General features: G+C 39.0%; 1 protein-coding gene across 2 annotated transcripts; it reads right to left on the minus strand.

The window, feature by feature from the left end:
• Nucleotide 1: 1 nt before the first annotated feature.
• On the minus strand, nucleotides 2-12005 carry tmem255a (transmembrane protein 255A). 2 transcript variants are annotated; one of them, XM_011479920.3, is made up of 10 exons: nucleotides 11695-12005; nucleotides 8876-9018; nucleotides 8109-8171; nucleotides 5698-5787; nucleotides 3692-3757; nucleotides 3468-3553; nucleotides 3243-3314; nucleotides 2796-2958; nucleotides 2566-2712; nucleotides 2-1346 (listed from the first exon to the last, which is right to left on the minus strand). In XM_011479920.3, exons 1-10 carry the CDS (start codon nucleotides 11753-11755, stop codon nucleotides 1203-1205), a joined length of 1035 nt encoding a protein of 344 aa, XP_011478222.1. In that variant the 5' UTR covers nucleotides 11756-12005; the 3' UTR covers nucleotides 2-1202. The 2 variants fall into 2 exon arrangements, with proteins under 2 accessions (XP_011478222.1, XP_004073133.1); XM_004073085.4 differs by lacking the exon at nucleotides 3243-3314.
• Between the last annotated feature and the right edge of the window lie 3248 nt (nucleotides 12006-15253).

Genomic DNA, 15253 nt, shown 5'->3' on the forward strand with positions numbered 1-15253 from the left:
CTTCTTCCCTTTTCTGTTTATTTACATAGGCAGGTAAGTGTAGGGAATCTATTTTCATCAGCATTGTAGGATTATTTCGATTTAAAGTTTTTCCTCTGAAAAACATTTTTATTCAACTGAAGTACATTCCTGACCTTTTAATGACAATTATTTCAAGATTATTTCATTTTTTTTGCTTGTTCTGAAATAAACTTAGGTCTCCAATTTACCTCAGTCCCTTAAAAAAAAAAACTTGATCATCTGCGGGAATTGAAATGACGTTTCTATTGGCAATCCTCCCAAAATAAATCCCCTTCGTATCCAAAAGTCTGCAGGAAGCCGTAAAAACGACTGTCCCGCGCCTCCAGGGATTCCTGCTGCAACCTTCAAAGTAAAACGCCAAACAAGTTTGACTCATACATAAGGAGCTGACATTCTCTAAGCCCCAGAAACTGAAAAATGAATGAAAAACTCGCTTTTTTAAACATTTGATGAAGACTGAAGAGGTTTTTGGTCCTCTCCTCTTCATCCTTTAGTAGGTCAGTGAACCCAGCACTGAGCTTTCATTTGCAGCCTCTTCATAACATGAAGTCCTATAAAAGAAAACGAAAAAAGCACTTGGATATGGTTTTACCTTAAACTCCAACACACGTCTATTAAACGTGTTTAGCAGCTGTCGATACAATAAATAGAAGAGTGAAACTGATTCTCCTGAGAAACTACTGTACAGTAGTTAACTTTCTAATGAACACCAGACGATGACAAGAGGATTAATACTGTTGGATAGGTCTAGATTACAATACACCATACTGCTCTACGTACACCATGAGCATGTAATACCTTCATTTGCTGCCAATGTTTGCTTTAGAAAAAGATGTGTGACTGCTTGAGAAATGACTGCATGTGTGCACCCCTCTTAGGATGGACACATTAATACCTTCCATCACATTAGCTTATAGTTTGCGGAGGAGGAGAGCTTCAGTAGCAGTAACGTCCGAGTGGCTGAGCACTGCAGTGTCAGAAGTCTAAATGCATTAAGCCCGACAGACGTGTGATCTGTCCTGACGCTGGACAGCTAGTCTCTTGTCATAGGGGCGCGGGGCAGTCCAGAGTCTTTTCTCCCCCCCAAAAGCACCTCCTCTTCCCTCTCTTCGTGTCTTTTTCCACAACCCATTGTGACAAACCCGGCGTCTGACAACACCGGAGAGCGTTTGGCAGTCCCTTCACGGGCTGTACGGAGGGGGCTTCTCGTCAGGGTGCTTGTGAGGAGGCGAGTAGCGAGGAGGGATCATCGTGGGCCACAAGTGGCTCGCACCCGACTGCGAGTCGTCTGACAGGCCTGAGGAGTCCGGAAACACGTAGGTGCTCTGCAGGAAACATCAGAAGCATGAACCCATCAGAGAAACCACTGACTCTTGGAACTTCTTTGAATCACAAAAGTAATTCTGCTTCTTAATTTTCAATATAGAGAAAGATACTTTAGTAGAGATAAAGTCAGTCCAACATAAACCCTCCTTCACCTGAAAGTTTAATCATTTTTGTACGTTTGGCCAAAAAATGATACATTTATTATTATTTTAAATTGAGGTTCATTTGAACAATTAAAAAAAAAATCAGTGTTTTAAGACCTGAATTTGATGGAGTATTAGGGCCACCATAAACAAATATAAATGAGAATAAAGTAAAAACTAATTTGAAAAAAGTCAGAATTTTAGGATAATAATGTTATAATTTAACAAGTTACATGGTGATCATTTAAGAGATTAAAGTCATAAATTTATGAGGCATAAGGCTGTCTACTAAGAAACAACAAAAATGTACAGGTTTTACAAAAAAGAACACTACGACTTATAGTGAGTTAATATGACTTCTTATAAGTAAAAGAACATTGAAAATAATTTGCAGAAAACTGAACCTATTTAGAAAATGATTCTGCACCCACAAGGAGTGGATTTCCGCGGAGCGTGCCGTTTACCCCATTTGCAGTATACTTAGAGGTCCAAATGCATTAAGGTACATGGATTCCTAAAGTCTTATGCCATCACTATAAATGGCTGCATTGATGGATTTGGAAATGTGGATAGAGGCTTAAACCAACCAACTTTAAAAAATAAAAATACCGGTACATGTGTTTATTCTAGTAAAATTACAAATGTCATCTCAGAATTTTTCGACTTAATTCTAGTGCATTTTTGAACATTTTTCTCAAACTTTTATGACTTTATTCTTATGTATCTATCTAATTTTCTTCTTCTCTAATACTCTGTCATATTTTAAAAACAATTAAATATGTGAAATCTATTAAACAGTGGGCCCCTGAATCTATATTGTATGAAACATTTTATTTTTTGGACAGAATTCTGATACAGGATTTGAGGCCAGGAGTCTGGATGGGCCACTCCAGGAACGTAATGGGCTTCTTTCTCCAGCTGTTTCCTCTTTGCCCCAGCTGAGCTTTTAAAAACAGCCTCAGAATTAACATCACATGACACTGTTCAAAATACATAGCAGAAAAACACACCTAAAGCTAAATGTTTGGTCCTGCATCATCCAGTCTAACGTGCAGTAGGGGGGCGCTGCACGTACCTGCAGATCGTAAGCAGTATAAGGCGGCAGGCAGGGGGCAGCATTGTGGTACGAGTTGAAAGGAACAGCAGGCGGAGGAGGCTCTGAGTGGACTGGGGCGACAATGGCCTCTGGTTCAGATGAGCTCTCAGAGGCGGCAGACGGTGTCTAAGGAAGAACAAAGGAAAGCCTTTCACATGTCACGCATCCATCCAATCAAGAGCAACTTCTTCAGAGAACATGCTCCATACCATGTCCTTAAACCCTCCCAGAACGGCAGCAGTGATGATCCCCAAAAACAGGCCCACTACGTTGAGGATAGTAGCAGACCACAGAAGGTGGTAGAGATGCACCACATCCTGGCAGCTCTCCACCTCTGTGTACTCATGATAGCCTCCCATCAGTTCGCCACGACTGACGGCGGGACAGAGGAGGAGACAGCTCACAGTTAAGCTACAAAAGCCACTAATGTGATCAGGCAGCTTTATCAACATCATTGACAGGAAACAACGGAACACAGGCCAAAGATTTGATTTGTGGTTGGAGGAGTATAGAGTTTCACTTTAGCATCAAAAGGAGGACATGGATGAGCGTTGGGAGGAAGAAATGAGAAGGAGATGGTGCTTCAGGTGACTAAAACATCTACATGATCAAAGTAAGAACTGATCAGTAATCAGGCTAAAGAAAGAAAGACCTACTTCCAAATCATGGGTGATTTCCTAAACTTTTTCATAACATTTTTATTTTGAAGTCCGATAAGAGGATGTTCTCTGAAACAAAGGTCAAAAAGAAAAGACACGTTCTTGGCTTGAAATGCAGATATTTTGTTTTTCTCTTAAAAATAGACAACAAAACAACACAAAGAGCCAAAGCTAGTGAACTCTGGTTCAGAGGTTTGCCGGTTGTCTGCTGAGTCGACTCACTTCCCGCAGTTGTAGAGCTCGCAGCAGTAACAGGTGTTGCTCTTCACGTGCAGGTTACAGGATGCACGCGAAGTATGACATGGCACCTATAGGTCACAAATGATTTCATATCAAGTCCTTTTGGGATGACTACACACATAATCACAGTACAAGTGCTTATAAAACATACTCCAAGAGTACATGTAATAAAAAAAACACCCAAAACTAGGATTCCTGTTTCTTACATCTCGTTCAGACGCGGTCTCGCTGGAGAGATACTCACAACGGCCGGCGTACAGAGGCCTGAGGTCCTGTCAGAGACATGAAAACACAACATTTCTCTTTGGATTTCAACAATACCAAAAGTTTCAAGCAAAACCTAAAGATTTACAAATGCAGCTTCATTGTACTGTATTTCTTCTGATGCATTTTATGGTCACTGCTTTAATTATCATTTTAAATGGGTTTATTTTAATTGTTTTTTAGTTTTTTGTCTGCAGGAAGTGAAAATTTAACCCTTGTGCTATCTTAGATGACCCCACCCTTACATTGACGTGTTCTCCCTACCGTGACAAAGGTGGATAAAGGTGGAAAGATTTCATGTAATCCATGGACACCAGTGAAGATCACAAATCATTGAAGAAAAAAGGTTCAGAGCACTGTCTAGTGGGTCTAGATGACCCAACTCCCTATGGTAAAGTGCCTAGATAGCACAAGGGTTAAACAAGTGATGCACCAACAGTTCCGCCCACAACTCAGAGGTAAATTTCGAATGAATTTCTAATGAACTCCTGCCCCTCTGCAGAAACTATTTCCTAGAAAACGACACCGTTTTTTTTTTATTAATTTGGCTAAAAACGGCATAATCATAATTGTAAGACCACTGGGAATGCTTTTAAAATAGATCAAAAGATTAACAAAGTGGGGCTTTAAAAGTGTGAAATAACTGCAACTTTTTAAAAATTCCCTCCATTACTTAGGCATTTATATATATTTTTGTAAATGAAAAATACATTTGACATACAGAGAGAGCTCCATCAAAAATATTTCAGTCACATTTTCTTTTTTTTGCATGAACATTTTTATTTTATTTCAGTCTTTTACTTTATATTGAATAAATCAAACAAGTGAGTGCAGACCTTTGACATTGATTGGTTTTCTGCTAACTGCTGTTTACTGTTGGGAATGTAGGAGGTCAGAGGTCAGACGGGAAGACAGACCTCAGGAACCTTCATGTTAGTGGCTCCAGCAGGGAAAGGAAATGTCCACAGAAGCTGTTTTGGGCTCTTTGGACAGCAATTGTAAAATGCTTGTGGCAGTTTATGTCTCTGTAAACATGTCTAGTTTGGCTGACGGGCACATTTGCAGCACAATATGAATAAATACAACAATAGGAAAAAAGTTATAATTAATCACAGCATGACTGAGAGGAGTAAACTTCTAAAATTAAATAAAAGGTCTACTTATTCATAAGTAACTTTGTGAAAATAAACCATCGTTCAATAATGTTTCACAATAATATATAGATTTTTGAAATTGTTCTTTTCATAATAATAAGACAATTTTCTAACATTTATTTAAATATATGCTGTTTTCTACTCATAAATTGAAGTATAAAACTTTCAAAGTTCCATATTTTGCTGTTTTTGTTTTTGCACATAGAAAAAGGCTGCAGCTGCTAATTATTTTTTTAGACATTTTTGTCTCCTTTATAATATGCAGTTTGCAAATGAGATGGTCAAAGAATGATCAAAAAGAAAACTTAAATGATTTCTGATTTAAATACAATGCATCAAGAAATATAATATACAGTAAATATGTATATAATTTTAGGCATTAATACAGAAGAACAAAAACTGCCATCTGGGACCACACAGGGGTTCACAATTGCAGAAAATGTAACCTAATACTTTTTAGTTTATATAATAAAGATTGGCATTTGTTGCTTGTCTATCATCCACCATGTGTTTCTTTTAAAGTCTTATTTACAAATGGTTTTTGAAAGGAAAGATTTCCATTTCAACTCTGAAACAACAAATAAAACCTTCCCTAGTGCTGATCTCAGCTGCAATCTATCCCAACATTATCTATTTAAGAGTGCATTAGCAGTTGCTTACTGTTCTTCAACTCTGCCTGTATCACTGAATGTTATTGCTCCCACTGAGAACTGTGAAGCAGAAGCTTTTAATCATAAATCATTTTCAAACATGTACATTTCCACCAAGTCAGGACAGACACTCCTATTACTTACAATGTGTCTTGCCGGAAAAACTCCGTCAACAATAGCACAACAAAAAGCAGCCACCACGCCGAAGCTGATGAAGACAATAGACGCCACCAACTGTGGAAGAAAAAAGATAAGACAACATTTTTGACACATTTGAAGCAAACTGGGAGCTGGTTTGGGAGCTTGTGCCATCGTGTGCCTTCAATTCCTGCTAAAATTCAAAGGTTCATGTACACGGTGGCCCTAAAAGCATCATTACTGACACAACCCTTCTGCTTAACCAATAGTGAAACCCGGACTGGTTGTACAATCAGAAACAAGACACTGTTCTTAGGTTTTTTGGGGGGTTTGCAGTGTCATAAAATCTTAAGTAAAGTTAGCTAGTAGAAACTGAGCTCTATCAATCAATATTAGATGCTCCCAAAAACCCATATTCCCATTAATATTTTGCTGCAGATGTGACGGATGCAAGTATGGCCCCTTCTGCTGCTTTGTTGTCTGAAATGTCAGAAGTTCACAGAGATTTTTTTCAGTTTTACATCTAAACTCTCAACACTTCAACACAAATACAGTTGCTTTTATTAAAAGCATGTCAAGATTTCAATGCTGTGGGTTGAATTGCTGCGTGCTCTTTTGAAATCCATGTTGTAAAATGTTGACAAATTGTTCTCTAATTCTTCTTTTTTTTTTTTGGTTCTGGCTGAGACACACAACAGCAGCAACTGCAGATTCAAACAGACATAGTCTTTTAAGTTGACAGTGTGAAGGAACTTTAACCTTTATTAATTGTATACACTTTAAAAATTATACACAATTTTTGTATGAGTTAAGTTGTGGACCATGCTGAAATATAAGACTAAAACTCAAACACGCTGTGTGCTCTGGGCCTATAACTCTCAGTAAATGTCAGATTTCTCTGGTTTTGTTTTGTTTCTGTGGTTTTTGTGATGTTCTGAGTTGCCCTCAGTGCTCTGTTTTCACATTTTTGTTTCTTTATGGGTTTTGTCTTTTTCAATCTGTTTATTAAAGTTTTTCTGTCACCATGCCTGGTCTCTTGTGTTTTGGGTCCTCCGCCACAAACTCCTGAAAGTACAGACTCAAGTTTGTTCTCATTTACTGTATCTTTTGGTGTATGGGTTGTAAATGCTACTTTTTTTTTGGCTGGGGTGCGACTTAAGCTTAAACTGATGACTTAGGTGGTTTGTTTGTTTTTTTGAAAAAAATAAATAGGCTCATGTGTTTGTCCTAAAAACTGCAAGAGGACACTGTAGGATATATTCCAATATTTACAATAATATTTCACTCATCAGTTTTTTTTATCAACAGTAAAGTTAATAGAAAATGACTTATTTCTCTGTTCTTGGAACCCTGGTTCTCAAATACAGGAATAAATTATACTTAAAGCTTTTTTTTTTTAACAGCGTTTTGGTAAACAATTTTTTATTCATAGCAACAAACTACTTTAAGAAATGGTATGATAAATGTAACTTAGATAAGCAGATGTTAGTGTTTTGTAATTTAAAAGCTCATATAAATCTGAAAAAAATCAGAAAAATTAAATAATAAATCTTTCACAATGATAATTTTATTGATCAAATAAGTAAAACGTTTAACATTAGCATTATTTTTTAACAAAAACAAATCACAACGTACACTTTGAGTTAACTCTAAAGATGTTCTCTGAGGTCATAAGGTCAGCTGGTTCACAGATGCAGCTGCGCTTTTTTTAAATGTAAATTTTTATTTTCCTTGTTTGATTTTAGATCAATGAAATAGAAAAACTGAAAGCATTTTCTGGCTAAATAAAGATGAGGTCAGTTCATCCAGTTCACATTCAAGCTGACCTGAAACAGAAGATCATTAAGCTCATCAAGGACTTTATGCTGACATTTGCAGAATATCGAGAACGGAATCCTGAGTCTGTTTTCAGAGACGCTCACTCTTTTCTATAACAAATGCATAAATAATCAACAGTAAATAATGTCATATTAGTGCAACAGGTAATGATATTTTATGACAGTGGGATTTTATCTCCCACTCCGCAGTCGGGCGTGTGGGGGGACGGGGCCCCAGCCCAAACCCATCCCTGGTTTCAGCTCCGATGGTCTTATCCTGCACCCCCCACCTGCTCTGCCCATCTGCAGTTTCCCGTCCCCCCCACCCTCCAACATTCTGGCGCAGACATTTGTCCTCTCCGCTTACACCCCATTTCTATTTTTATCTCCCCCACTCCCCTTGAGGCCCAGGATGCTTGTCCGACACACAAAAAGAATCGGCTCTATCCAGAATCTTAGCCTGGGTGGGGTCTTTAGCTCAATACACCTTTTAACAGCCCAAGCCTCACTTCACTAATGCTCAGTTTTATAGTCAGCTTCATCTCACTGTGAGGATGAGGAGAAGCTCAGTGAGCGGTGTCAGTGCTTGAATCCTCTTACCATCTGCCTCTTGTTCTCTATCAAATGAGCACCGATAATCCCCAGGAAGGAGCCGAAACCAAGCTGAGAAGAGAGGAAGCACTGGTTAGAGGGCTGTCTTACTTTGATGCAGTAGTCTGAATACGCAAATGTTTACTTCTTCAGCAGTAATGGTAATTTTAACATCAATCAAATCTTTTTTCAGGTCGAAGCTTCTTTCAATTCGTCTGTTAACTTCTTATATGTTTAAGATTTGTATTCTATTTAATGGGATTTAATCAGAAGACGTGAAAGTGGTTAATAACAAACAGAGGTGTAGCCATTGATCAACTTCACTGATGACTTGATTTTTATTTCTATAATCTAACTGGATCGATCTGTTTGAGGCAAGTTGATCATTGAATCAACCTATATCATTATAACACTGCTTTGAAAGGAAATCAATCGATTATATTGATACTGTAAAATACCATTTGGATTGAGGCATAGTAGGTTTAATTTACTATAACGTATAGGTACAGTCACAGCAGACAACACACACGTGATGTCAGCAAAAAGTGATCAAACCATCGTTACAGTCCAATGTGTGGAAACAGAAACAAGACTCTTCACTTCCTCTTCCACCCAATGAAAGCACCGATGTTCAAAAAGACGGTGATAAACACCCCCCCCCCACTGCTGAAATTCATGCTAAAGGAGGACGAAGTGACTCACTGTGCAGTCTTATAAACAAACTCTTCTGATGTGTGGTGTCTGAATGCAACTTACAAGTGTGAAAGCACACTCACAATGAGTCCTGGATAGTAGCCTCCCACAGTGATGTTCTTCGCCCTGGTGGTAGCTGCCAGTCCGAAGATGAGGATGAGTACAGAGACTATGAGCAGCATCACCGTCATAATGATGGATTTCCTCTTCCTCCTTTTAAACGAACCTGTAGAAAAAAACAAAAGCATGATGTATTTCGCACTGAGGAGTTGGTGACTGGACGGACACAAATCTGCCTCCGAGGCTTCACCATTAATGGAGGAGTTTCATCATTTAAAGGAAGTTATAAAAAAGCTTTTAAGATGCAGCTAATGCACACAGACAGCTCATTTTAAAGACATTATCGGATCAGAAGACCAGTCAAATCACATTAAGTAAATTTATGAAGTGTCTTGTGCATTTATGACATCTGTATACATTCATTCATCTTCTAAACCCGTTTTGTTCCTTTCGGGGTCACGGGGCTGCTGGAGCCTATCCCAGCCAATCGTGGGTGAAAGCAGGGGACATCCTGGACAGGTCGCCAGTCTGTCGCAGGGCCACACAATTCCCACCCAGGGACAATTTAGACTAACCAATTAACCTATAAAGCGTGTTTTTGGACGGTGGGAGGAAGCCGGAGTCCCCGGAGAAAACCCACTCATGCACGGGGAGAACATGTAAACTCCACACAGATGTTCTGGTTCAGGTCCCCCTGCTGGGTCCTGAACCGGGTGCCTTCTTGCTTTGAGGCAAGGGCGCTAACCACTGTGCCACAGTGCAGTGTAAATGTGATGAATCCCAATAGTTGCATGAAAATGTTCACAGCAAAATCTCAGTTTAAGGTTTCATCAGTGTGAAGTTCAGCTGCTTTATGTCTTCTTTAGCCAAACTTTTGAATATCAAAATCAGTGCTTCATCTTTTTATAAATGAAAACATTTCTCTAAATTCTTAAAAATCTTGAGCTTTAAAGGAACTTAATTGCCATGGAAACAAACCCTCAGGCATACAAATGAACGATATAGCACTTGTTGAGAGGACTTGAGGCACATGTGTGCAACAAATCAAGTCTGCAGACAAGTCAGTGCGGCGGGAGGGCTCACGCACAAATTCTATGAGCATACCCTGTTGCAATATTGATGTCAGGAGTTTGTAACAGGAGTTTCTGTAAAGCACTCCAGCACAAGGATGGAAAATTTCTAAAAGCCATGCACCACTCTGTGAGTCTCCCACTTAACCCAAAAGAGCCCATCAATGTAACAGAAAAAACATCAGAAAGGTTAATTCAAAAAGGTTTTCATGAACCTGCCCAAAAGGCTACAACACCCTGGGATTTGTGAGGAATAGCTGCAGGACAGCTACTGAGTCAGCGTTTTTATAATAATGTGTGAGAATACGATTATTTCTAATGTTTAAATGTGAGCAGAGCTGCATGGAAGTGGCATTTCATTTAAAAAGGAGAAAATCCAACCTAAACAGCAGATTCACCTAATTCCTTACAGATCTCCATCATTTTTGTCTTTCTTTCCATGTTTATTAAAGCGTAATCAACACTAGCCCAATGACTTCTTTAGTTAAAACTACTTAGAACAGACGTCCCGAGGAGCCAGTGGGTTCAGTTTAGTGTCTGACGTGCTTTTATTTACAAAAGAAAAAAAAAATCAGAGGGAGAAAATAATAAGTTGACTTTTTATGAGTTGATGAATCTCACTCAGCAAGGGCAAAAAAAGGTGACTGCAAAAAAAGAACGTCAAAGAGGCGTAAAAATATCGTTCAAAAATGGACAGTCCAAGCTCTCCTCCTCCATCCCGAGTGCAGGTGCTTCCACTCACGTGTTACCCTTTTACCAATTAAAAAAAGTAAAACATGCGGAACTACAGAGAACACAAAGAAATGTCCAAGGAAACTGCATTTATGCTCCCACAAACAGAGAGTTTTAACAGGGAAATCTACCCCTTCAGCTATCCATTTTCTAAACCCTCCTAAACACTTTTAGGGTCACAGGGTTGCTGGAGCTTATCCCGCTACTGGTGGGCGAAGGTGGGGTGAACCCTGGAAATGTCCCCAGCCTGTCATAGAGCTGCAAAATATACAAATGTGTCCACACAAAAAAAAAGATGTAAAAAAAAAAACATGATAAACAGACAACAGAGAAAGGGCACAGCTTGCTAGATTAGTGAGACAAAAACCACTGAGCAGACAGGTTATCAATAGCAAAACTGCTGCTTTAGTCCACCACCATCCTTGATGTTTTGTTTCTGTCCTTTGCTGCTGATCCTACACAGCTAACAAGTTGTGACTGATTAGTATTCTTCTTTTCACCATTCTTTTACTTCATCCCTCAAGGTTAAATGGGATCTTGAGCTTTTAACTTAAGCAAAAATAAATGAAAACAACCAAACCATGTGGATTTTTCTGACACACTTAAATACAAAGCAAGTACCATAAATTATTATTATTGTTATTATTATTATTATTGTTTGCAGACTTAGTATTGTTGGACTGAAGTTGACCTGATCTTTGATTCTCCTCCTTTTTTGTGACTGGAATCTTTTATTGATTATGTGTTCAGTGCAGCTGCCAGCAGAAATAGTGTCCATGCGGCAGCAGCGATCAGTCAGAGCCCAGCATGCATGATGATGCAGGCTGCTGAGGTTACTCAACGCCGCTTCACCTGCAGTGGCGCGCTGCGGCCTGGGCCAGCCACACATGCGCCCTCGGCGATCACACTGAGGATTTATCGCCTTCCATAACCACAGAAAAGCGTGGGTGCAGTCACACACACAAAAAGAAAAAGGTAAATGACTGAAAGAGCAGCAGACATAACGGTGACCTTGCACACACACATGTTCACACACCTACCCATGCTTGTTTCGGACAGCGTCAGTCCGCTGGACTGAAGGCTGCTTGCTGCGGGAGGCATGCCGGCCGAATGTTGCACGCGCTCCTCCTCCACTTGTGGATAAATAAAGCCAATCACGACCTAATGAGCGGCGCAGATCGGATATAAACAGGCTGGCAATCCGACAGAGTCATTCTCTGGAAAAAGAGAAAAACGCAAAGAGCCCAAATCTGTCTGGATTCCATCCGCTATTCCTCACACGATCTGCGGTCTCCGCGCGCGCTTCATGTCGGTGTTGTGAGCTCGTGCTGCTGCTGCTGCTGCTGCTGCTGGTGGCGTGTGCGCATGTCACACAATTCCAAAACAAAGCACTTTGGGATCCGTTACAAAAGCTCAAACTTTACCGAGGTACTTTGATTTCTGTCATTATGTAACAAACACCTCTATTTATGCGATAAATTGTTCCAGAATAATCAAGATTTTACATTTAAATAACATTTCTCTGATCGCTGTAGTGTTATATTATCTTGGTGATCATAGTACCTGAAAGCCACCTAAGTCGCAAATTGAAGTGACTGACTAGCCATTACATGTTTGTACAGGTAAAACTGTATTAACACTGCCATGTTTATGTCATTTACTGTATAAATCAATGGTTTATATGCTGAGTTGATCACGTGTAATAATATATTGTGTTGTAATGTGATACGAGTCAACAAACCTGTGCACGGCTGGAAGTTTACAACTGAAGAACGCCATGACGTCACCTTACAAAGAGGACCAATTACGTGAAGACAACGCCCCGACTTCTGTACAACTGTGGAGCCCCCAACCTCCGAACCGCGGACTGGTACCGGTACCGGGATGCAGAGAGAGAAAAACACAACCCATTTGTTTTGCGTTTTATTTGTAATCTGGTTCTGAAGGAAGTTTTATTTTGAAAACTACAGGATTCTTCCCTCATCATCATCCTTTTTTAGGCATGTCAAGTCGCTCGGTCACGTAAAATGATCATGTAAGCAGATTTCTTTATGAAATGTATTAAAGAGTGTTTTTTCTCTCTCTTTTTCACGTAGGTTTTTAATGGTCGCATCCACTTTAGGAACAAAATCTTTTAAATAATGAAAAAAAAAAAAAAAAAAAAAACAATCAGCATCCAGGGGATGAAGAGTACAATTTAGTGTAAAACTGGAAGATTTCTCTTTTTATCTCTTCAGGGTTTGTAATTTACCTTGTCATTAAACAAAGTGTTCTTGTTGCCTTTTTCCAGTCTATAGTAATGAACAGAACTTTTTCTCCTTACTCAACCCATTTATCACTTGACCTGATATATGCAGCTTTGGCTTTAGAACTGTACACGTTGTGCAGTGAACCTCATATTTCATTTTAAAAAATCGTTCTTCTGTGTGCCAAAGGTAATTTATTATCATGTTTAAGGATATAGTTTACTCTGAAAGGCTTGATATTTCCACATCTGAACTGGCATCTGGGGGAAAACTGTACGGCTGAATAGCTTCAATATTGCCCGCCATTTTTGCTGCACCGGTAATGTTGGCTTGGGGTTGTGAGGGGCTGTAAGCTAGTGGGGGAGAGGGTAAAAATGGTATCATGGGATATCCGCAGAATGTTACCCCCCTGCACGGACCTCCCACCCACAACTCAGAGACAAATTTCTAATGAGCTCCTGCTACCCTGCAGAAAATTTGTATTGAAACATGACACAGGTTTTTTTTTTCATTTTGGTTAAAAACGGCATCATCATTATTAACCCTTGTGCTATCTTAGATGACCCCACCATTGCATTGACGTGTTATTCCTACCATGATAAAGGTGGAAAGATTTCATGTAATCCACGGACACCAGTGAGGTTCACAAATCATTGAAGAAAAAAGGTTCACCGCACTGTCTAGTGGGTCTAGATGACCCAGGTCCCAATGTTAAAGTCCCTAGGATAACACAAGGGTTAAAAGTCAACTTGGAAAGATTTTGCAATAAGTGGGATTTTAAACAAAGTGAAGGCTTGAACATCTGTGTTGTCACGACACCAAACATCCAACTTATTTACAGTTAAAACTGTAATACAACACATGAAAACACACATGCCTTTTTCCTCCCTATGAGACATGAAATAAAGTAAAGTTTAGTAAAGTTTTTCCTGTTTTAGGTCAAGTACAATTAACAAATTTATTTCTATTTGCTAAATGTCAGAATAATGAGACCAGGGTTTATTTTTTTCAGACAAGTTTTTATTACTTTCATCAAAGTAAAAATTTACATACGTTAAGATCACTTTGCCATTTAACCATTTGGATAACCCCAGAGGATGATGTCATCTCTTTGGAAGCTCCTGATACTTTTATTGACAGAATTTAAGCTAATTAGAAACACACTTGTGGATATATATTAGGGCCCATTTGAAACACACTTGCTTGTTTGTAAAACATCATGGGACAGTCAAAAGGAATCATGACATTAGGAAGACAATTGTGGATTTGCTTAAGTCTGGTTCATCCTTGGGTGCAATTTCCTGATGCCTGAAGGCGCCACATTCATCTGTTCAGACAACTGTAAGCAAGTATAAACATCATGGTAACGTCCAGCCATCGCATCAGGAAGAAGACGGGTTCTGTATCCCAGAGATGAACATACTTTGGTCTGATATGTCCAGAACAACCCAAGGATGAAGACAAAAGATGTTGTGAAGATGCTGGTTGAAGATGGTGAGAAAGTGTCACTATCAACAGTGAAACACGAACTGAACAGACATGAGCTGAAAGGCTACTGTGCCAGGAAGAAGCCATTTCTCAAAAAGAAACATAGAAAAGCCATCTTGAAGTTTGCTAATGCACACAAGGATAAAAACTTTAATTTTTGGAGACATGTCCAGTGGTCTGATGAAACTGTGTCTTTTTATGTGGTGTCTGGAAACCTCTGGATTAAACTTTTTCTAATTCTCTGTTCTCTCTGTGTAAATTGAGGAGAACTGGATTTTAGTGACGGTTTTAAAATGCTGACGGAAATCTATCAAAGTATTAATCTTCAACCTTATTAAAATTACCTCCATTTTTGTCAGAACATCTTTGGCTTACTTTTTTTTTTTTTAAATAGTTCTGACTTCAAAAACGTTACTTGGTTCTTTGCTACAGAACTGCATCAACATCCCTTAAAATAACAAACTTTATCATCTTTACTTTTGCGTAAAAGTTCAAAGTTTGAAAGGAAAAAATATTTTTTAGTAATATAGCGACCCCGCTTGATCAGTTGGTACCTTCAGAAAAGTATATCTTGTACTCCACTGATTGGTCCAAAACTTTTCATTGTTTTCATTGAAATGAGTTTCTTGAAGAAAGACAGACTGAGCTTTTTGGCTTTTACTGAGCAGAAAAAGTGATTTTCTTTTAACAGACTCCCTAATGCACCCCAGAGTTTAGTGAAACAAATGAACATGCAACTGAGACGCATAGAAATAATAATAATAACACAAAGTAACAGTAAAGATGCTGACGTTTGACGTTAAGATTCAAAATATGGAATTACATTTAACCCTTGTGCTATCCAAGGCACTTTAACACTGTCTAG

This window comes from Oryzias latipes, chromosome 10, assembly GCF_002234675.1.
Source record: "Oryzias latipes chromosome 10, ASM223467v1".
Classification (NCBI taxonomy): Eukaryota; Metazoa; Chordata; class Actinopteri; order Beloniformes; family Adrianichthyidae; genus Oryzias; species Oryzias latipes.

What these genes read in the sequence shown, in the direction of transcription:
- tmem255a (XM_011479920.3), bottom strand. Translation starts at nt 11,755, where the DNA reads ATGCCTCCCGCAGCAAGCAGCCTTCAGTCCAGCGGACTGACGCTGTCC. An exon ending in TTTTTCCGGCAAGACACATT is followed by an intron (nt 3,758 to 5,697) that starts GTAAGTAATAGG and finishes TGTCTCTGACAG; the next exon opens with GACCTCAGGCCTCTGTACGC. An exon ending in TGGGAGGGTTTAAGGACATG is followed by an intron (nt 2,713 to 2,795) that starts GTATGGAGCATG and finishes GTTCTTCCTTAG; the next exon opens with ACACCGTCTGCCGCCTCTGA.